The sequence below is a fragment of the Grammomys surdaster genome, unplaced genomic scaffold, assembly GCF_004785775.1.
Source record: "Grammomys surdaster isolate TR1022 unplaced genomic scaffold, NIH_TR_1.0 328, whole genome shotgun sequence".
Lineage (NCBI taxonomy): Eukaryota > Metazoa > Chordata > Mammalia > Rodentia > Muridae > Grammomys > Grammomys surdaster.
Window position 1 is genome coordinate 2,697,138 of NW_021604747.1, and position 24,659 is coordinate 2,721,796.

The 24,659-nt window shown below is 42.2% G+C and overlaps 1 protein-coding gene across 1 annotated transcript in view; it reads right to left on the reverse strand.

Moving 5' to 3' along the window:
* The window catches only part of Epc1 (enhancer of polycomb homolog 1), an 84,706-nt gene extending 62,730 nt beyond the window's left edge, over nt 1-21,976 (reverse strand). The window contains exon 1 of the mRNA XM_028778193.1: nt 21,738-21,976. Within this exon, the coding sequence (XP_028634026.1) occupies nt 21,738-21,740 (3 nt within the window). The 5' untranslated portion in view covers nt 21,741-21,976. The remainder of the gene's footprint in view (nt 1-21,737) is intronic.
* Between the last annotated feature and the right edge of the window lie 2,683 nt (nt 21,977-24,659).

Sequence of the window (24,659 nt, forward strand, 5' to 3'; positions counted from 1 at the left end):
TGCTAGAAAGGGAATTCGACAGTTTGTACTGAAATGTATTTAATAGAGTATCTCAGAAATCAAATGGCATGCTGAATTCTCTACATTGTGACTTATGCCTACAATTTTAAAATGGCATGAAGTGGATTCGCCCAATATGAACAACAACAACAAAAAATCTCAGCCAGGCAGTGGTAGCACACAAGAGGCAGAGGCAGGGATCTCTGTGAGTTCAAGGCTATCCTAGTCTATGAAGTGAGTCCAGGATAGCCAGGACTACAGAGAAACTCTGTCTCAAAAAACAAACAAACAAAAAGCAACAACAACAAAAACTCATATAGGATATCTTACTGTGTAAAGTATATCCTAAAGTTATACAAACTTTACTTACTTCCGCACAGATTTTGTCAAATGGAGAATTTCCATCCCACTAAGGGCATCTGGGTAAGTTTGATTGTCTTTAAGATGTGTCCCTTCAGCTCCTACAAGCCATGGGGTTTCTGCTCGCCCTGTAGGTGGGCAGTTAAGACCCTGGATGGCATTTCTATGTGGAGTCTGCCCATCATAGCTGGAGAAGTGGTGGAAAGCCTGACTTAGAAACCACTGGAACTTGAGCTTGAATCGTATTTAACAGAGAGTCCAGAATTAGCAACTAGGTGTCTAGAAGAATAAAATTCCATATTGGAAAAAATGTAAAAAGATGTAAGAATTAAACAGTCTGTGTTCAAAATATTTGGCAGAGAATATCTCAAATGAGTTGTGTTAACTACTGCTGACATATTCAGCCTGCTCAGGTGCTCACAGGAGGTGTGGACTCCAGGAAGAATGAAATCAAAGCAGGAGAAAGATCCTGAGCTCCAGAGGACAAGCTTCAGCTGACGGCCTTACAATCTTGAGTAGATGGGACCCACAGAGTGGGATTGCAGGTGTCTGAAGTGAGTCATGGAAAGACAGGACAGGAGAAGAGTGAAGAGGACAGAGGCCCGGGGAGCAGCAGAGCAAGAAGAGCCAGGGGTGGGGAAGGGGCTAGAAGAGGGACAGCTGGAAGAAACTTGGAGCTGAGCTGAGCTGAGCTCACCAGAACAAAGGAAGGTGCTGATCACCTGGGAGCACAGAATCCTCTTTATAGGGTGCTTTGTGCAAACAGGCTGGTGGGTGGACAGGTGATCTGGCGCCAAAGCCAAGCAAGAATTCAAGCAATTTCCAAGTGCCCTCCTATGTGATTTTCTTGATTTGTTTCTTTCTTTATTGTTGGTGGGAAGGCAATGCCATGGTCCGTGTATAAAGGTCAGGAAAAAAATTGTTTCAGTTCTCTAGCCACCATGTGGATCCTGGGCATCAAACTCAGGTTGTCGGGGTGGGCAGCAAGCGCTCTCACCCACTGGGCCAGCTCCCTGGCCCTGCCCTCCATCAAGACTTTTGTAGTTTCTTGCTGTTATGGTTTGAATGGGAAATGTCCTTCACAGACTCAGGTATTTGAACACCTGGGCTCAGGCAGTGTGGTGTGATTTTGGGAAACTGTAGAACCTTTTAGACATTGGGTCAAGCTGGCAGACATAAGGCCTAGGGCTAGGCATTGAGGATTCTACAGCAGCCTGGCTCCCACTAGGGCTCCCTGCTTCCTGACAGTACCAAAGCTCCCACTAACATAAACTCAGCCACTACCATCGAATTCACCAAGACTGACCTTTCCCCTTTAACTGTTCCTCACCTAAGTGCTTCTGTCTGCTATTTTGTCATAGCAACAAAAAAAGTAATTCTTTCACCTGTCAAAGGAGTAACACCACCTTGGAGCTAAATTTTAGCTCAGGCCAGGCCACAGGCTGAGGCCCCCAGTCTTCACCATCATGACACGCCTCCCATTACAAGGGCACAGGCCTGACATTACAAGGGAACATTCCATACATGCACGCCTTTTCAGTACATCCTTTTTCTGATTCAAAGATGTACAAGCTACCACACCTAATGCCTGTTGGCTTGGGGAATTACTGAGAGGTAGAATTCACATCCAGATCTGATTTCCTGAGGACTGAGTTTCCCAAATTCGAGATTTGTAAGCTCAAACCCAGGACAAGTGGTGTTGAGCTGACACCCTGAGATGTTGCAATAGGTTTGTTTAATTAATCTATTCACAAGGTTACATTTTGGTGCTTTCAGTTCTGCCAATTGTTTTGGGCTGACTTTGTTCATTTTTAGTTTTATTTTTTTCGTTGCTTGTTTTATAGTGATACACTATGTATTACTATTGATAACACTACCTCTATCTTTTCATGGTCTTTGTATCTCCATACAATTTAAGCTTGTTCCCTTACCACTAAATATTCTTTTTAAAATATTTGATTACTTTTGAGACAGGGTCTCAATGGATAGCCAAGCTGGTCTCAAACTTGCTACCTCCTGCCTCTGTATCCTATGTTCAGCCTAATAATATGTACCATAGTTTTAAAAGTATTATCTTCTTGAGAGACAGGGTTTCTCTGTGTAGCCCTGGCTATCCTAGAACTCACTCTGTAGACCAGGCTGGCCTCAAACTCAGAAATTCATCTGCCTCTACCTCCCAAGTGCTGGGATTAAAGGCGTGCGCCACCACTGCCCAGCTTAAGAGACTCTTTATGTACACTGACTTCTGTTTACTATAAAGAACACACACAAGACCAGGTGTGGAGGTGTACACCATTAATCTCAGCACTTAGGAAGCAGAGGCAGGAGGATCTTTGTAAGTCTGAGGCCAGCCTGGGCTACACAGTGAGTTTTAGGACACTCATGACTATATTGAGAGACTCTGTCTCAACAAACAACAGAAAGACATATATAATCTTAATAGAACACTTACGATAGAAAATGATCCAAGCTGTCATGGTTTAAGATAGAAGAGAATGAATGTCTATAGCTCTTGAATAAAGATGATTCTGTGTCTGTAAAAATTAAAGTGGATAAACTGTTCTTTATCTGAGGAGTCTGAAAAAACTTGATCTTAAATACTATAATTTCTTTCTACATATTAATTTGACATTTTCCAAAAGTATGTTTTACAACACAAGTCCACGTACTGAGATAAAAGTTAAATAGGTATATAAAATACCAGTAGGGACTAGATGTGTGGCTCCACAGGTGAACACTTGCCTAGCATACTACAGACTCTGGGTCCTACCCTTGGGGCTGAAGAAATAAATGAATACATAAGCTAATAGGCCTGGAAAATACTACAAATTATACTGTGCCATTTAAAAAACTGTGGGTTCATGATGTATAGGCTCAGAGGCAACCTGCAGAAAGAAATGGGATGGCTGATACAATGTATCTCAAATGTGTCTGAATGTGTCTATAGCACACTTTGGCAAATTCTAGTCATGACAATGCAAAGAGAAAAAAAAAACATTTTCAACATTTTTGCATCTTATTGTTTAAGATGCCTGACACTCAAACCAAAAAAGCTTGAAAGTCTATATAGCTGTAAAGTATTATATTTGTTACCACTGGTTATAGGTATGTGGACATGCACACAGGTGCCTGAAGGTTTGAGGAATCTGTAGATCCCCTAAAGGTGGAGTTAGAGGTGGGACGTGGGAACTGAATTGGGGTCCTCTGAAGGAGTAGCAGGTGTTCATAACTGATGAACACTTCTCCAGTATCTGATAAAGATTTTTATCCTGATAATAAAAAATGCTAAGCAAGCCAGTTAAACAAAGAATTGGTCAGAATTCTTATAGACACTACAGCTGAGCCAATTGGTATACATCATATTTTTGATCCTTAAAACCCTGTATCTAAACACTGTTCAGCTTTATTTAACCCTCAAACGTCTCTGAGTGAACTCTGGAAGCTGCTTTGCTCTAAGCCCTTGGAACTATTCCTTCCCATTCCAAAAGCTAAGAATTATAAATCTATCGGCGAGGCTCTCCAAGGATTTGATGAAATATTTCACGGAAAAAGAATGCTCAAGCCAGCCAGCCAGTGTGCCTATCCCCGCTGCCTCTCCTCTGAGACAGGTCATGTAGATCCGGCTAGCCTGGAACTCTCCAGCTCAGGCTGGCTTTAACCTTGCGGTTCTCCTTCCTCATCCTTCTGGGATTATGGGTGTGTCACAGTGCCCACCTCCACAGGACCCATTTTTAAAGGACATCTGTATCGTATTTACTTTACTTTCCATGCTTTGTTACTGCCAGGGAACAGAGCTGGGCCTCACACATGTTGGGCAAGCATCCGGTCACCACAGCTCCCACTCACACACTCCAGCTCCCACTCACACATCACACTCAGCTCCCACTCACACACACTCAGCTCGAACTCACACACACAGCCCAGCTCTACAATCCACTTTCTCTATGCTTGGCATGAAAGAGAATAGTGTTGGTAAGGGACTGAACTCCTTTAAGGAAACGACAAAATCCTCCAACCAAACACCGACATGATATTTACAGAAGCAGCCTATAGAATAGAAGCATAGTATTCTCACAGTCTATGGGGCTCGGGTGCTCTGATTTCTTTCCATTTAGCAGCCATGTATCACTCAGGCAAGCTAGGCTTGCAGAAGGAGCACCCTGTGCTTTTCACATCACTGCCAGCTGATTATCCAATGATCACTCACGCTCCCTGCCCAAAGCTTCCAGAGTTACTCAGGGTAAAAGTCCCCAGGGTACCAGCCTCCTGACACAGCTAGCTACTGTTGCCTCAGGGACAGGGCAAATGGTTAGTACGATAACTAATCATTTACATTTAAAACACCAATGGGCACTGGAAATAACAGCAGCTTCCTGGGTTGAAGATCTGGATTCCAATCTAATAACTATTATTTACTCTTCCAGTCTCAACACTAAATGCCCCTGAAAAGCTTCTGAGTAGAAACGTCAGTCCCCAAGACAATACTATAGAGGTGAATGCTGGAATAAGGAGTCTGACCTCACCGACTGAGAATACATTAATGGGTTTGTGAGCGAAGGGGATTTGTTGAAAGAGTGAATTCTTTCTCTCCTTCCCTCTGCTTCCTGACAGCCATAAGTGAGCAGCTAAGCTCCGTCACACGCACCCAACCACGATGCACAGTACAGGCCTGACACCGACTGAGGCAAGCTAGCATGGGCTGCCTCCTTGAGAATCTCTTTCCTGTTGACTTTCCCAGGTGATCTTTTCTGGTCTTCACTTGACCAACAGGACTGCACTACAGAAATGATTAACTTCTGAGTGGATGGTCTCACCCAAACGGTCAAAGGAATGAATACTCAGTCTCTCTCCTTTTAGGCGATTAACTAGAGCAAATGACATAGTACAGTCGGAACAATCTCTTAAAAATTCCAAAGTGCCATACCAATATAGGGAAGAGTACTCAATTTTAACATAGCATCTGGGAAGAAGGGTATGCAAGCCTGTGAGTAACACAAGGGAGCATTTGTGTACAAATGAGCCTGACTTAATACATCCTCTACAAGTCCAATGATGTACTATGGCAAGATAGATTAAAAGGGGAGTAGAGAGCCTTGAAATTAGTAAAATTGTTTAAAAGATTTCTTATGAAAGGAAAGTGGACAAGGCACCTTCTCTAGCAATGACGTCTTCCGTGATTAGCTGCAATCATGAGGCATTCCTACTTGCCTGTGCTACTCCGAGGGTCTGTGCACCCTTCCTTCCCAGCTGCTATGATCACACAGGTGGTCTAGTGACCACTGAGTCAAGCTCTACTCTCAGCATCCATATGAGGGTTCAAGACCACCAATCAAGGGACCTGACGCCCTCTTCTGGCCTCTGTAATTACTGCATTCATGTGGTGCACAGGCATGCGCAGGCAAAGCATCTACACACACACAAAAAAAAACCTCAGAGAGCATTTCATAATGCTGCCACCTCCTGCTGTGTTTAAGAACACGCCTTAAAAAGCAAAAAGCATTTTCAGCCACGTGACATTTTTAGAACTGACTCATGAGTAAACTAAAATTTAATCCATGATGATTCAGCTTCCTTGTATCCAACCGTTACTCAGAGCTGGGCTCCAGTGCTCTGCTGCCACCAGCATGTGCGACCTCTTCCCTCTCCCTGTGCTGCTGGGAACCACAACTGAAGCCTTCCTTGTTCATGCCACACTGATGCTCTGAGCTACAACCACTCCCAGGCTGCATCTGACCTCCGTCTCCTGGGTCCCCAAGTCCTCAGCTCTGAAAAGGATGAGTTCTTGATGATGCTTCTTTAAGTTTATGATTATCTCTATTCTCCCACAATTGACAGAAAAATGATAGATGAAAAAAAAAACTTTAAATATAGAAAAAGCTAAGTAAAAACGCCTATCTCTGAGAAGCCATGTCCACGTTCTCCAATGTGCCTGACTTTCTTTGAGTACATTTTTCTTCTAACCCTGTGTTTACACCTACATTAAAATACTTTAATAAAATATTTAACTCTGGTTCATTGAAAAAACAAAAAGGTAATCAAAGATGTTTAGGGGCTAGGCAGAGGTGCTACATTGCCTTTAATCCCAGCATTCAGGAGGCAGAGGCAGGCAGATACCTGAGTTTGAGGCCAACGTAGTGTAGAGTGAGCTCCAGCTCAGGCAAGGCTACACAGTGAATCCCTGCCCCGCTCCCCTCCCCCCAAAGATGTCAGTGAGGTACCCAGTGAACAGTATTTGCCAGGGGAAGCTGCTGACCTAAACTTTACCCTGGGAGGCTACATAAATAAAGGTGAAGGAGAGAACAAACCCACAAGGTTGTTCTTTGACCTCTGCACATGGGTCAGGCTATGTGCGCACGCATACTTTAAAAAGTTTTTGAGATATGTGATTTGTAGTGAAACTATGTCTTCCATACTTCCCAATAGTATGCATATCTATGTGGTAGACAAAGACTAGTTAGTCTTAAGAATAAATAAATACTGAAATGCTCCAGAAACAGGCATTGCAGTGACTTAGTCAAGGGAATGGTGCTGTGCTAGTAATTCCTAACACCTGGCAGGAAGAAAAAGAATTTCCTTTTCTTTTTTTCTTCAGCACTGGGGATCAGAACCAGGGCTTCTTGCATGCCAAGTATTCATAAAAAAGTACTGCCCTATAACCAGCTCCTATGATGCACCTGGATGTAGCTTTGTGCTAAGTGTGACCACATTAAGTTGAGGGATCCAAGCAGTTTGCAAACATATTGTGAAACTAGAAAAGAAGGATGTAGGATGAACATGAAGAGAAAGACAGACTTCGTAACAAAGGCCTACACGGAAATGATTGAAATTGTCTGGGGAGGGCAAAAATCTACAACTGGTGTGATAGTCTTCCTGAAAAAAGACAGAGAATTTCACTGTAATAGGTTTAGAAAATAATTAACACAGTAGAATAGTTTAGCAACAATGACAACAATGACAGCAACACTTCAACCAGTTTAGCTATTTGAAGTGTTATACATATAAAGAATCTATCTAAGTCTGCACAGAAAGCCTGGTTATGTTTTATATAACTAGTTTTATATAACTAAATTTTCATTAGCTGATTTTGTTTACCAAGCCCTGCCCCATGCCAGCTTTGTATTATGAATCATGAGAGAGAACAAAGAAAAACATGTTTTTGATCTTGGCCAACTTATTTCACAAAACAGGCTACATTATTTTATACCCTATTTTGAAAGGTATAGTTTGTTATCTTTATGCTTCCAGATTATAAAATTATTTGTTGAAATAAAACTTATGGATAATAGTTCATAAATATACAAAGTAATTTGTTTATAGCTAGCTTAGTCCAAAAATGTATTTATTCTTTCTGGTTTTCTTTAATAAAGATAGAAGTCAAAATTCAGCAATCATAGAATAAGCAGACACTAATTATTTTGGTCTTTTAAAGAGATGAATGCAAGGCATATCGATACACATGGAAAGCAGCATGTATAATAGGGTGAAATATGAAAACTAGGTGCAGAATGTGAAGGCAAACACACAGCGATTACAGCTCCCAGCATGGGCAGGGCACCAGGAATCACGGAGGAAAGAGGAGAGGAGAAAACAGACAATAGCAGAGAGGGGTGGGTGGAGGGAGGGAGAGAGGGAACTGAAGATTCAAGTGTGCTGTGTTGGGCTACAAAGTGTGACTTTGTATAAAACAGACAAAAATGACTTCAAAAGCTTGGCTAGCTACAAATTTGGGATTTAAAAATTCTATGTATTTGGTACGTAAAATAATATGCACATTCAAATTTAAAATCAAATGATTTCTTTTGAGACAGAATCTCACATAATTAAAGCTGGCCTCGGGCCTCTGGTTATCACGTCTCTGCTGGAATTAGAGTTATGTAACCACTACATCTGGCTCAGTTCATTATTTACCTGCAGGTCTGTATTCTAGAGTCAACACGCCCATCACTGCCTTTTAACAGCATAGCTGAATATTGGAAAATGAAAGACCTGGGGCTGGAGAGATGGCTCAGCAGCTAAGAGGTCACACTGCCCTTCGAGGCCTGACTGCAGTCCCCGGCACCCACATCAGGTAGTTAACAAGCTCCTGTAAGTCCAGTTCTAGGCCACTAGATGAGCGCCTCTTGCCTCTGAGATTTGTACTCACATGTCCATACCACACTCCAGCCACACACACATACACAAAAGGAAAAGAAAAGCCATTCTAAACGTCAAAATCTTAGAATTATATGTGTGTGTGTGTGTGTGTGTGTGTGTGTGTGTGTGTGTGTGTGTGTGAGTGCTTTCTAGTTAAAACTATTATGTGAAGCTCTGGCTTCTACAGAGTTGAGAGGAAATGATGCATAGAGCGGTTTCTGTCCCCTAAGATAAACAGCAATGCTACTAGCCTATCACAGGTAAGCTATTTTTTTTTTTATTGCCTGTTAATTCTATTCATTCTGGGGAAAAGAATAATGGTATTAATATAAGTTGTTAGAAATGTAAACTTGGGGTTGGGGATTTAGCTCAGTGGTAGAGAGCTTGCCTAGCAAGCACAAGGCCCTGGGTTTAGTCCTCAGCTCTGAAAAAAGACGGAAAAGAAAGAAAGAAAGAAAGAAAGAAAGAAAGAAAGAAAGAAAGAAAGAAAGAAAGAAAGAAAAAATGGGACCCCATGTTCTCTACTGGTGTGTCTAAAGACAGCAACAGTGTACTGACATACAGAAATAAATCTTAGAAATGTGAACTCACAGTTGGCAGGAAATGTTATAGAAACAACCTAAAATTCTACCAGCTTTCCGGTGGGTGCCCCCTTGCTGCTCCTTGCTGCTCCTTGCTGCTCCTTGCGGCCCTGTGCCCACGTGTACTGAAACTTGTCTCAAGCCTGCCAACCCCTTTTCTCTCCCAGCAGAACTGATTAGAGGTGCAAACCACTGAAGCTTCCAGGGCCAGTGGTAAACTACAGACACAGGCAGTCTCTTCCTCTGTCACTACCATTTTGTGGGGTAACCTTTGGACTGTTCTAGGGGCACTGAGGTCTAGCTGCCCAGCTTGAGAGATTCCAAGTGCCAGCGCTACCATGTTCTAGGTCTTTCCAGAGGTCGTGTCCAGTCTTACCTATGTCCATGTGGCTTCCTTTACCTGGCATGTCTGTCCTCTTGTCAACTTCTATAGGAGCAAAGTCCACCCACAACACAAGGCTCTGAGCAAAAGCTATCTTCTCTGTAAAGCTGACCCATTCCCAAACCTGCCCTTTTTGCTTTCTCTGTAATCCTCAGGTTTTTTGTTTTTGTTTTGTTTTTAATGTGGTAGAAGTTCAATAAATATTTGCTTAATAGGTGAAAAGGAGGTAATATAGAAACTCTTGGAAAGTCTGTTTCATTCACTGTGTATGTGTGCGTGTGTGTGTTGTGCACGTTAAGTCTGCACATTCGAGCACGAAAGCACACTCATGCAGAAGCTAGAGCAGTATGTTGGTTGTCTTCTATTATAACTCTCTACGCTATTGACCTGTGACAGGGTCTCTGAATGAACAAGAAACTTGTCATTTGAGGTAGGCTGGCTGGCTAGCATGCCTCTCAGGATCAACTGGTTTCCAGCCCCAACACTGGGTATAGGTATGTTGGGTTTTTTTGGGTTTTTTTTTTTGTTGTTTTGTTTTGTTTTTTTGTATGAGTGGTGAGGATTCAAACCCAGGCCTCGTGCTTGCAGAGCAAATGTTCTTACCCACTGAGCCATCTTCCCAGTCCCCCGGCCCCCACTGACTTTTAATAAAGCACCTGGAGAAGACAGCAATACACCCCCAGGAGCTCTTCTAATACTGACAATCTGCGTTTGAATGAAGCAATGTGGGTGAGGGAGGGGACTGGGCTTGAACCCAGGCCCTCACACAAAGTTTGCTACCACTGCGCTATGTTCTCAGACATGGGGTGATCTTCTAATGCCTACTTTATCTTCTAGAGTTTGGAGCTCAAGTTTCCTACAGTTATTAAACATCTGTCTCATGGTGGTGCTATGGGTAGATGGTGGAGCCTTTGGGAGGTTGGACCAAGTGGGAGGATTTAGATCACTGGCGACAGTCTCATGAGGGGAAAGATAGGGCCTATTCCCTAATTCTCTTTTGCTTCCTGGCCAATGAAGGGAGTGGATCTGCTCTGTCCCAAGATCCTCACTGTTATTCCTGGCACCTCAACAGTGACAGGTCTCCAGTCACAGACCAGAACTTCTAAACCTGTGAGCCAATAGCCTGCTTATATTTTTATAAGCTAATTATCTGATAATTTGTTACAATGATTATGGAGAGTATGGGGAGGTGTTTTTGACTCTGCCATCAGCAAGTGAGTTGAGAGCATATACCAAGAGCTATGGCAAGTCAGGAACAAGCATAGGCATTTGGAAAGCATGGACTCACTGCTGTTACATGGTAATGTGAGGCAGCAACACCACCCGTCTCAGGAGACTGAGGCTCTGGGTGATGATCTAACCGGCCTAACCTAAGCCAGGTGTAAAGGGTGCATTTCAGAACTCAGGAGAGAACACTTAAAGGAGCCACTCATTTGCACACCATCCTCAACTGGAATGGACGGGGTCTAAGTCAGTTTTTTCTGTATTTCCTTGTTGTACTGGCTGGTTTTGTGTGTCAACGTGACACAAGCTGGAGTTATCACAGAGAAAGGAGCCTCCCTTGAGGAAATGCCTCCATGAGATCCAGCTGTAAGGCATTTTCTCAATTAGTGATTAAGGCAGGAGGGTCCACTGTGGGTGGTGCCATCCCTGGGCTGGGAGTCTTGGGTTCTATAAGAAAGCAAGCTGAGCAAGCCAGGGGAAGCAAGCCGGTAAGTAACATCCCTCCACGGCCTCTGCATCAGCTCCTGCTTCCTGCCCTGCTTGAGTTCCAGTCCTGACTTCCTTTGGTGATGAACAGCAATGTGGAAGTGTAAGCTGAATAAACCCTTTCCTCCTCTACTTGCTTCTTGGTCATGATGTTTGTGCAGGAATACAAACCCTGACTAAAACACTTGTTAACAGAGGAACTCTGGAAATACGGCCATATGGTCAGACAAAGCCCCATGAGAGTCCAGAGACCAGTAGGTATGTGTCACATCTGAAAGACCTGACTGTTTACAAGACAGAAAGTAAAGTCATATGGCTTCTTGCCATGTTTAAAGGTCTCTGAGACTTAGATATAAAAGAATGTTGTATATTTCTAAAGATTAAGAAATCTGAGCTTTAGAGATGGCTCAGAGGTTAAGAGCACTGACTGCTCTTCCAAAGGTTCAATTCTCAGCAACTACATTGTAGCTCACAACAATCTGTGATGGGATCTGATGCCCTCTTCTGGTGATTCTGAAGACAGAGGCAGTGTACTCTCATATATAAAGTAAATAAATCTTTTTTTAAATGTCACTGTTGAAAAAGAGAGAGACAGGGAGGGAGGGAGAAGGAGAGGGAGAGAGAGAGGGAGAGGGAGAGAGAGAGAGAGAGAGAGTGAGGGGTGGGGGAGGGGGAGGGGGGAGAGGGAAGGAGAGAGAGAGAGAGAAATATAAAATCCAAATTGTGTTAATTGATCAGAGTTACTTGTTGAGGACCATAAAATTCTAATCCAAACCAAATGTGGTGACACATGTCTGAGGCTTGACAGCATTGAGGTCAGCCTGGGCTGCACAGTGAGAATATTTCTCAAATAGTCAAAATAAAATCTAAGAGTGACTTTAATCTTCTTTTAAAATAGGTAAAGGCAAGTCAATATTTAACTCAAAAAGGGTCCTGGAATGTCTTTTAAATTAAAAAACACATTAGCAGCTGGGAAGACTCAGAATGGCCTGGGAAGCCCCACACAAGGACACAGCTGTCTTGTGACTAAAATTTCTGCTTATCAAACCCTAGCAAGCATGGAAGTCACAGAGGAGGCACCTTCCAGGACTGTATGTAAGGCTGTAACTGTTCCTGTAATAGCTAAACACACCACAAACTAGGAAGACAGAATGCACAGTACAAAGTACAGCAAGCACTTTACTTTTTGAAACAGGATCTGATGTGGCTACCCTTGAACTCACCACAAAGCTGAGGTAGTCCTTGAACACCTGACCTCTCTGTTTCTACCTCCCACGTGCTAGGATTATAGGTGAGTGCCCCACAAGTACTGGCTCCTAAGTACTTGCATTGAAAGGAACTGAACTGGTTAAAACAGTGGACTTTGTGGAGGTCTGTCCACTGCACCTTTAAGTAGAATACCTTCTAAGTTTCTAAGTAGATCTGACATATTAAGGGGAACTGGAGACTTGGCAAATTTATAAGTTACATTTCTTAAGTATGTAAGGCTTTCTTAAGGTTTCAGAAGTGCTCCCCGGGAAAGGAAGAGGATGGTTGTCAGTGTCATCCCTTTCCTAGCTGCAGTCTGGGTAGCGTGGGCCATTACCTTACTGTTTCCCTTGACACAATTGTGTAGTTATAATCTGTTTACTTTAGCTCTCCCTCACCTCCTAGAATTCCAGCTTTTAGAAAACAGGGATAAAGATAGCAATACTAATCCACCCACAGCCCTCCACAGAGTTCTGACTCCATGGCTGGCTTCACTAGCTCTTTGGGTTTTGTTTTGTTGTTTTGCTTTTTGAGACAGGGTTTCTCTGTGTGGCCATAGCTGTCCTGGAACTCACTGTGTAGAGCAGGCTGGCTACAAACTCACAGAGACCCACCTGCCTCTGCCTCAAAAATGCTGGGATTAAAGGTGTGTCCCCTCACCCTCCTTCAGTAGTTGTTAACTTATTGATCTAACTCAGAGGTCCTCGGCTCTAGCTTCGTATTAGGGATTGGGAATAGCTGTGGAAGACCCGATGGTCAGCTCCAGTGTAGATCAATTAACTTAGAATTTCCTGAGTTTGCAATTTTCTAGGTGAAGCCATGTATAGACAGAGGCTGAAGTGTAGCCCACATGTAAAGGGCCTGCTTAGCAAGCCACAAGGAGGCTCTAGCTTCCGTCCACCACAGTACATAGGTGGGTAAACGCGTGTACACACACAGGCAGCACTGACAAGTTCTAGGATAAGAGGATGAGCCTGCCATAGCAGTATGGGGGATCCAGGTATGTTCTGGACCAGGGTTACCTGATAGAATCTTCTAGAACATCAGAAATGTTTCATAGTCTGTGCTGTCCATTACAGAAGCTACTAAGTAGACCACTGAAATGCCGACAGTCTGATTGAGAAATTAGAACATCCAAGTTTAATTACTTCAAACTTAAGAGTACATAGGTGCCGTGTGGCAAGTGGACTAGCTCACTGGAGAGCACAGCATGTGAGTTTTATGCCATTTCAGATGAACTAAGTATGTGACTAAATGGTACTGAATGATTCTTTAAAAAAAAAAAAAAATCTTGGGTTGGAGAGATGGCTCAGTGGTTAAGAGCACTGACTGCTCTGCCAGAGGCCCTGAGTTCAATTCCCAGCATCCACATGTTGGCTCACAGCCATCTGTAATGGGATCTGATGCCCTCTTCTGCTGTGTCTGAAGATAGCTACAGTGTACTCATATAAATAAAAAAATAAATAAATCTTTAAAGAACATCTTTATTGTGTATGTGTGTGTGTGGTTTATCAGTAGGCACCATGCCCTACATGTGGAGATCAGAGGAGAATTTGGGGGAGTTGGTTTTCTCCTTCTACCACGTAGGTCCTAGGAACTGGCCTTCGACAGCCGCTAAGCCACCTCATCATCCCCAGACCACACTACTTACACCTCCGTGAGGTTCTTTACACCATTGTCCTAACAAGTCCTCTGGCTGAATGGAAGGATACATTGGCTTCTGAGGAAAGTAAGGACTGTGAACTAGCTTCTCTCTCATCCCTTCAGGTAGAAAAAAAGAAGCAAAGGTCTTCCGAAGTAAATGTTCTTTGAGTCTTGTTCATAATAATGGAGAAATGAGCTGATTGAACTCCAGGAAAGTCCTCCTCAATCTTTGGCATAATACAGGGCTTTCCAACTCTGCTCTGTGACCTCTGCTTTGGAAGATGAGTTTCCAGTGACGTGTGGTGACAGCCTGAGTTCCAGGGCTAAATATAGGTCACTGGCTTCCCTTTCTCAGGCACTTGGAAACCGAGTCCTATCCATGAATGGGGTTATTCATGGTTGGTGGGATACAAGCCTGAGAACAGCCAGGAACATGGCCCAGACAGAGGAGTCTTTCCACTGTAACTTCCTACTGAATAAACCCGAACTGTGTTTACCTGATTTCCAAATGGCTTGTAAATTGTGAGTAGCTTTTGGGGAATTCTAAAAATTTTCATGTTGTTTAATTTAACAAAGTTTGAAAGAACAAGAATGGATTTCTAAAACTTAGTATCAACCTAGATCAGGACACTTCCTCGTGGCCACATTTCAAACGCATGGGAGTTGCCATCAAATTCAAGTGTGGAATTAACATCCCCCAAGTCCTTGTCAAGTGTTTCAGTGAGGCCACCCTGCCCTCCCATGCAGCCACGTATCAGCCAGTTTTGAATGACAGTTTGTGACCCGGCTTTTGAGGCCCACTTAATTATCATGGCACATAGCCTGACAGAACTGGGCAGTGTCCTCCAAGGGTGTACCCCTAAGGAGAGCATTCAAGTCATTTGGGCCTGGTTAAAGAGCATATTCTCATGGGACACTCCCAGACTTCCTGCAGCCAGAACCCATTGGGTGCAGCTCAGTACTCTGTTCTAATAAGTCATGCAGGTGATTCTGGTGGTTAAAACTCGACACCTACTGGCTTAAAGTATTGCGAATCCTCCCCAAAATGTCCCCCAAGAAAAAGTTTCCTTATGACCTGAAGCTGAAAACGACTAAAACATTTGATTATTTTTCTTTTTATTATACTGTTATAATGATGATGTGTGTGTGCAAGTGGAGGTCAGAGAACAGTTTTCAGAAGTTGGTTTTCTTCTTCCACCATGAAGGTTCTGGGGCTCGAACTCAGTCATCAGGCTTGTGCATCAAGCACCTTTATGTGATGAGCCATTTTAGAGCCTTGGCCTTGTATGCCATAAAGTAGAAGCCATTATTCTATGTGCACTTAAGTTTATAAGTGGTGGAATTCCCTACTTCATTCAACAAGGCTTCTTTGCTTTTTAAATGTAATTCAATTTCATAAATTTCATAAATTTGCAAAAATCAACTTCTGATAGAATCTCATCACACAGGCTTGATAGTGAGGGTACTTTAGGCAAACTCAACACAGACAATTTCAGAAGTAGGAGGGCTGTGGTCATGCTGCATGTACAAGGCCTGTGCCTGAAGACTGACTGACTCCAAAACCCCGGTGGAAAGACACACGATCCTAAAGGTTGTCTAACTTCTGGGCATATACCAGAAACCAAGCATGCACACAATAACAGTAATAAGTAAGTAAATAAATAAAGTTTTAAAGAAAAATTCAGAGGTATATCACTGCTAAATGAAGATCACTCCTCCCATTAAATGACTATCGGTTATAAAATAATGAATAGATCCAATAGAAAATTATACAGCTATACTATACTGTGCGTCTAAAATATGTCAATTCACAAAATGTAAATTTACAGATGGTCTAATGTGGAGTGAAAAGGTGAGTCTATAATATAAGTTCTGATCTCAGACCTATAAGTTCCAGCTCTATTCTTTGATTTATTGGGTAATGTGGGTCCTGTCTAAGGTGTGCCAATTTCTCTGTTTCTTCTATAAAAATGAGCTTAACTTCCCTACTTTGTGTGAAGATTCAGAGACAGTACTGGCTATAGAACAACACAAGCCCTAGTTGAGAGCTACATTGTTATTGTCTTCTAAAAATAATTGTGTACTTATTTATTTGTGTGTGTCTGCATGTGTTTACATGTATCACAGACGTGTAGGTGACCATGGAAGCTAAAAGAGGGCGTCAAATCTCCTGCAATGGGAGTTACAAGTGACTGTGGGCTGACATGTACGTGCTGAGAACCGAATGTGGCTCTTCTAGAAAAGCAGCAAGTACTCTTAACCGCTGAGCCATCCTGTAACCCAGGCGGCCGTCCCTTTGTAAATTAGCTGGCCTGAGAACAGCCTGGTCACCATGACGACAGATGAAGCTAACGCTTCATCACTCTGGCATGTGCATACAGACGTTTACAAAGCAATCCAAGTTCACTGTGATCACTCTAACCTAGAAAGTGACTGGGTGAAGTACGACATGTCCAATGTTTTGTAAAAACAGAGTCTTCTCATTTTGAAAACTGTGTTCCTAGACTCTGATGTGTGTGTCTTGGCAGCCATCTTGATAACACTCACAGTGTCAAAGGAGGAAAAACCCCCAAGAAAGTTTATAAAAACCAATAAGCTTGTAAATCAAACCTAGAGATTTTCTCCTGATTACTGAAATAATAAATACTGTTAGTTTTAACACTGTTCTCAGCAGAGTTCTATGTTAGCACAAAACCAAATTAGATGACTAACATACCCAGCCAGCATGAGTTAGCTGGTTCTATAACAAAATAATTTAGTTATTGTAAGTCATCTCCAGCAACTCCTTAATTGTTCTACAATTTGTCTGTGTAGAAATAACACTAATTTGACTTTCTTGCTCTATACTTGCTTAGTAGATTAACCATTAGCTAGACATTTAATGTATTAACTTCATAAAATATTTGTCTTGCTTTTAAATTTTTCTGTTTTATAACATTGGAAATGCCTACAGAAGATTTAAAAAATAAGAATATATATTCAAAGGAGCTTAAGCACGAGTCCTCTGTTCAGATGACTGGCACAATATGAAAAGCCAGGGATGGCCCCATGTGCCTGTGATCTCCGTGATATGGCGGTAGGGCTTAGGGACAGCTGCATTCCCTGGGCTTTCGGGCCAGCCAGCCTAGCACTGGTGAACCCCAGGTCCCAGTGAGAGATCCTGACTCAACAATTTTAAATTGCTTCTAATAGTCTTTGGTAACTCCTTTTATTTGTCTGTACTGCTGTAAAGGTTGATACTGAACATGGTAATGTAAAATGTACAAAGTCCAATGATGAAAAAAAAAATCTGTCATATATTATCTTTGTGTAGTTGCTGTCTTTGTTTTAGGTTCTTTCTTTTCTTCTTGAGACAGAATCTCCTGTAGCCCAGGCTGGCCTTGAAGTCCTGAGTCTTTGTGCTGCCACAGCTTAACAAGTTTTTTTTTGTTTGTTTGTTTTTAAAGTAAATATGTAGGGGCTGGGGTACTGGAGAGATGGCTCAGCAGTTAAGAGCACTGGCTGCTCTTCTGGGAGATCCGGGTTCAATTCCCAGCACCCACACAGCAGCTCACAGCTCTCTGTAACTCTAGTTCCAGGGATCCTATACTCTTCCACAGACATGTGTGCAGGTAAAACATCAATGCACATAAAAACATTATATAAAAAGTAAACATTTTGGACCCTGGGTTGAATTCTAGCCATCGATACAAGCAAGCAAGCACATACACTAACAAACAGAGCTCAGAGACACGCCCCAAACTCATCCTACAGGATGCCCTCTCAAGTGCTTTCTTACAGATATAAGTCAAAAGTTGCAGTTCTTGCTTTGTAATGTGAAGAGGCATCAGGTGGGTATCTAGTTATGTGCCATCTGTTTGTATTATAGCTGAAACATGAAGGCCAACCACCCCTTCCCCATCTGTTTGTATTATAGCTGAAACATGAAGGCCGACCACCCCTTCCCCAAGCTAGCTGTGTGGATTTGGTGTCCAAATTATGGTCCTTTAATAAAAAGATGACTGTCAGATCTATATTAACAGGTTGAAATTGAAACATTTTTCTTCCTCCAAAGATTATACATGGTCAGTGATTCCAAATGGTAACATCCTACACCTAAGGCCTCAGATTTAAAACACTGTTAGAACATGGAGCCATGTTGGACATTCAGGTTGATAAGAGGACTCTTTCATTCTCTCTCACATCTTGTACCACTCCTGGAGACAGTGAGATCTTGAACAATGAGAACCTCTGGTAAAATCAGTGCTGCACACAGCAAGTGCTGTACACAGCGAGCATAAAGCATGCGTTCAGGAATGAAATCTTTCTCTCTTCATTTCAGGGTCATAGTGGAAAGATAAAAAAACAAGCCAGAGCACCATCTACCTATTTTGTGTATTATTTTCCTTTCCTTGGTAAAATCACGGCAGGAACAGGAAGTTACCTTTGTGGAATATCTGCAGGGTATTCAAAAAAACAACAGAGAAGTGGCAGATATGCACGGGCAGGAGAAAACCACACCATCTACAACATCAGCTTCAGATCTGTATAGAAGCGGCATTCAGAGAAGAGATAGATATTCTTCCCTTTAAAGAAGTTCATCCCGAGTTAAGGGAGCCTGGTCCCGAGTGAGGTCGGCATCTTGCCTTTGTGCCTCTAAATGCCTCTTCCCTTTGCTGCCTCACCCTGCCATTATCTATTACCCAGTGGGTTTGGTTAATCTGAAATGTTCTCAATACTTAGGAATACCAATGACATCATAGTAATGAATTAGGAAACCACACTGTCTCAGTACATTAGTCTGAACGTAATTTTCAGTTTATTCCTATTATTGAGGATTCAAAGTTCATTTTTCTGAGGTGCATTGTTTAGAATCTGACTTACAGACTGTCCCTGTCTTCTGTGTCCTTCCTTCCTTCTACAACCTGTTTCCTGACCATATCACTGTTCAATAACCTCTCCCTCCACAAGAGGGATGGGCAGCATGCGCGCGCGCGTGCATGCACACATACACACACACACAAGGCATTTTAATGAAGTCAATTTTGCTACTTGCCACTACTCCCTCTGAAACAATGATATGCAAAAAAGTATCAATTTGAAATGACACAGCAAAATTGAGAAAAAATAATTTTTGATTATCCATGATCTAGCAATTGCTGCCATGAAAAAAAAAATGAATTAGTTCTCTCTATACTACATTTTATAAAGAATTTTTAATGATTAAAAAATTGTTTTTTTTAATTCTAAGCATAACCACACCATCATGAACTTAATGTCTATAAAATGTCAATTAAAAAGAATTAATTCCCAAAGAATCAAGAGCTGAGATGAAGCACCAGGTACATTTGAAAATGGAGACTAATATAAAATAGGGAATTATTTTTACCTCACAGATTTACACCTCTTTACTTCCACAGTGACGGCAAGGTCACATCTAGAAGAGTATGTATGATAGAAATGTCTGAGTGATTTTCAAAAGTAACGATTGAACTCTAATGGTTACTTCATAATCAATGATGTAATAGTCAGGAGAACAAAGAAGATTGCATAGCTACGGATGGACTTCCCAGCTCAGTTTGCTCTTAAAAGGGCTGACATTAGACAAACATAGCCAGTTTCAGAAATTAAATAAAATGAAAAATCACTACATTATGGAGAAGAGAATATTTTAGCAATAAATGAGCAGGAAGGAATATTTTATTCAGCTGGTCAACTTCAGAGAGCTAAAGCCTCCAGCATAACCAGGTTAGGCAGTATTTATACCTGCAGTATTTCATTCCATACATAATCTATACCGTCAGAAGCCACACTTGGAGATGCATATAGACTTCACAAAGAGAGAGAGAATGAACTATGCCAGTGAATACTTCCAAACCTTCTGAGCAGGCTACAAACAAAATATAGGCGTTGGGCTTGTTTCTTCTGAAGTTCAAGGAAGGAGATAAACAGATTCTAGGAAATACCATTTCTACTCCTGCTCACACATTCTCTTACTCCAGACTGTTAAAGGGTCAGTGGGAAGGGTATTTACAGATGTCAAAGTGAATAAAGACTCTTGACTCCTGACACGGCCACTCTCTCAAGACCTGTTAGTCAGATAATCCAAATGCTGCTTCAGTTTTTACTTTACTTGGTGAACAATGCATTTCAAAATATAATTACTGATCCCTCCTACTTTCTTTCTGAACTGAAGACATCTACACAAACAACTAAAATGTTTACAGAGATCAGCAAAGCCGATGTCATATTGTGACATAATTTTGTTCCTGGCAGGCTTTGGGCCTAAATCCCTTAGTCTCTAATCAGATAACTCTCAAGAACAAAGATGTAACACCTCCTTAGAAATGTACATATCAGTATTTTTAAGTTAAAAATATGTGTGCAATATTCTTCAATTATCTTGTCCAACAATAAAAATATTTGCTCATTTAAAACAAGGCTGTCTATAAATTCAATCCAAGGGGCAGCTCAAAATAAAACAGACGTGACAAGCTACTAGCCCATTCTCAAGACAGATTCAGAATATGTATTTGAGAAATCCCTTGATTCAAAATGAAATTCAACTTTTACAATGTCCAAAGAACTAATACTCAAATATTTTGTTACACTGAAAGGGTGCTAATAGGCATGGTTTTCTAAAATAAGAAAAACATACATATAGAATGCTAGCGAGGAGAGCGCAAAGGACAGCTTGTTATTAAAGAATCTGATAGAGATAATAAATCAGATGAGATCAAACACAACTGCCAACTGCATGTTTGTCCATAATGTCCCCGGGATTGGTTGTGACGACATGTTTGTTCTCACCACGGTGCACAGTCCACGCCAAAGCTTAAATAATACATCCGACCAAATTGAACTTTTCTTTATGAAAATTAAAGGATAATAGATAAAATCTTGCCCCACCTTTTTTCTTCCTTTTTTCTTTTAGTAAAACTGACAAATTGTTGAGGAGCACTACAGCGCCACCAACACAGATCAGTGCAGAACAAAAAAAAAAAAAAAATCTCCCACCGTGTGCAAAAAGAAGAAAACTAGAAAAATGCCAAAAATTACAAAATGTCTCCCAAATGTACCTTTCTGGAAAAAAAAATAAGATAGATCTGGAGAGATTCGACAAAGAGCGTTAAAGAAATCACATCAAGACCACAAGTTAGATCCGCTCGGCAATAAAAGAGCCACTATTTAGCTACAGCCATAACTTAAACCCGGTTATGTCAATCTCCGCCTTCATTATACCAGAGCTGCTTTCTGAAGTACTCCATCAAGGGAATCACAATAGATCTATTTTAAAAAAACAAAACAAAACTACAACGGTAGTTTGCTTGTTGGTAATTTACTCTGGACAAATTAGGCAATGGATAATTTTTATAAAGAGGATACGTACATATTTGGCACTACCAACATTGCTGGCACACAAAAAAAAGTCCATCTTGAAACATCTGAGTTCCCCTTTAGTTCACAGCAATTAAAGTATAATTTTCATTATACGTGTTTATCTTTAACAATGGAGAGGAAAACTATTTTTTTTCTTTTGGTAAAAATTAACCAGACAAAATTAGGTGGAACGTGCAGAGATCGAAGCTAAAGAAAAATACAAAGATTGGTTTTGTGAGAAGAAACACAATGAAAACCTCTTTTATCTAGTGCTCCTTTCGAAGATGTAATGCCAAGAATGTTTAAAATTATAAACTTACCATCGGTGTAGGCAAAGCAGCAGCCAGCTCTCAAAAAAAAATTGTAACAATATAGGCTGGGGTCTGGGTTGTCCAGAAAAAACAGCCTCCGGGCAGCGTACGGATCTTCAAACATCTTGAAAATATTTGGTAAATCAAAAGTGAGACTTTCGTCCATGGAGGGCGGCGGAGCGGGGCGGGCAGCCGCAGGATCCGAGGGCGTCCGGGGGAATGGAGCAGGCTGGAGGCTGCGGAGCGGGCGGCGGCGGCAGGCGTGGGGTTAACAACTCTGCGCTGGCGGGCGAGAGAGCAGGCACGCGCGCCCATTGGCTGGCGGCCTCCGGGCTCCGCCCTTGCTCCCGCCTCCCGCAGCTCGGAAAGAATGCACGACTGTGCCATTTTACACGGGGCTCGGGAGAGCGCCGCCGCCCGGGCCCGGCTCCGGGCTCGCGAGTAAGTGACAAGCACAACAATGGCAGCGGCCGCGTCCTCGGAGCATCTGGGCACGCCCTTGCGCGTGGCGCGTGGGGGGCTTCACGCGAGACGGCGTCTGTGTGGGGCGTGCACGCGGACGCGGCCATTCGGGAAAGATGCCCACCCGAGTGTGCTCGGTGTGACGTTCCCGAGGGCCTCCTGCAGCCGCAAACACTACGGTCCCTGCATTAGCATCGAATGAATCCTGACATAAGTTGAAACCATATTCAGCTCCCCCACCCCCTCCCCTTTCAACGCTGCTCCGAAACCCCTTCCTGGCCGGCCCAGTTCTACCGCTCCGCCTTACAAACAAAATGGCTGAGGTGCCCAGTTTTTTGGATCCTTCCACCCGGCCTCCAGGAAGTGGTAGAAATTCAAAATAAATAAATAAAGCCTTAAAGTACACCCTAGAGTCTGAACTCCTTACCAACCTTTGGTGCTGGTGCTAGCGGGGTGTCTAGGAAATGCGCTCTTTTTTTGTTCCTTTTTTTTTTCTTCTTTTAATTGTTTTGAAAAGAACATCAATCATTAGGGATTTACTTGATTGTAATTTGAACTTCCTGCTTTACATATTTATAAGGTCTTTCACCTAACTTGGCAGGCTTTCAAATTAAGTGGGCTGGGAAACTTGATTCTGACTAGTTGGGCGCTTCAGGGCTGTTGCAAACAGGCTTTTCTGATACAGTCTGAAAATTAAACATAAAAATGTTAGAGGAATCCAACACTTGTAATTGCAAATGTAAAATCCCCAAAGTCAGCTAATATCAAAGTGTTTCAGTAACTTAAATGTGTGAACTGAACGCATCAACCGTGCAATTAATTCCTTGCCAGAAAATTTCTAATGGGCCAACGATGAAAGAAAATAAATACCAAAGGATGAAAATTTAAAAAGATGGAGAATTGCCCACATTCTTCAAGACACTTGCCCCCACACCCACTCAACTCATCCCACACAGATGTCTGATACACTGGGCTAGTATTTAATAGGTAGTCACCTTTAAAACTATACCTAGGGTTACTATCACACTCACCATCTACAAGAAGACTCTGAGGGGAGGAAAATGCTGTTAATTACAGGATGATTAGAATAAACAGGGCTTGCCTCCAGTAAACCGAGGGCTGACAAAACCAGAATTTTATGAGACAGGTAGTGACCCACAGGCTTGGGGCTAATTTAAATAGACTGAGCCAGATTCCCCTTCTGGCCTCTATATTTTGTACCTGCTCTGAAGTAGATAACTGGGGTAGACCTGGATTCACAAATATTTACAGAGCAGCTATTGTTTAAAAAAAATCTGGATAGGAATAGACTCTTACGTAAGTCTGCAGATAGCTCCTTTTTATTACCTATAGTCTAGACTATTGTAAGCACTTTATAAGTTATTCATATTCTTAATTATATACTTTCTGATGAAGTAGTAGGTGTTCCAGTTTTTGAAGCCATAGTCATGGTATACATGAGCAGGTTTCTTGTTTTTTCTCTGTGTTTGAAGGCAAAATGGAGAAGACAGTGTAGAAAAGTTCTCAGTTAAGTAAGCTGGAGCTTGTTTATCACAGTTCTTGAGAACTTAGCATTTGTTGTGCACAGCAGTTGCTGCTCATAGGTAGTAATGGATAAGCAGTGGTTTATCTCCTATCTCATGGAGACAGACAAGTAGCAAGCTAACAAACACAGGATTGAAAGTGTTGATGAGTGCTCTCTGTGAAGTAGTGGGCAGGACAGAGAATGCATCAATAAGGAGACCCAGAAACTGCTCCTTCGCAGATGACATGGACACTAGACCTGAAAGATGGAGAAACTACCTGGGACATACACACACGACATACACATACAGCATGGCATACACTAAGGCCCTTGGATGGATTCCAGAGGCACATTCTAGAAGTGCCACGGAGGCCAGTGTGCCCAAGGCACACCCAGAGGAAGAGGAATGGCAACAGTTGGTGAGAGGTGCAGGTAGGATTGACTAGGTACGTCCCCAGGATTGAAGTTGAGAGGACCCGGGTCCACCATGGAGCTCCACATGTAAGCTGTGGATCACACAGTGACTAAGACGATGGACTCAGAGACTTTAATGGCAGTGAACTGCAGAGAAATGGAAGTGGAGAGCAAATCCCACAATGAGAATTTTGAGTTCACACGGCTACGTCACGGCTACATCAAGGAGTTTTGCTTTTCGTCCACATGTCAGAGCCAAGGATGATGGTTGAATTAATTATAAATATAAAAAAGCAAGACATAAAGCAGACCACATGGTGCAGTACTAGTAAAAAAAAAATTTAAAGTAGCAATACAGACAACTAATCATCTTAATTTTCTGCATCTCTTTGGAAAGCTGTGGCCTAGTTGGCTTTCGTACTTACATTTTTTTTTTTTAAAGCTGATGTAGTGGTGCACACCTTTATTCCCAGCGCCAGGAGGCAGAGGCAGGTGGATCACTGTGAGTTCCAGGCCAGCCTGGTCTATGG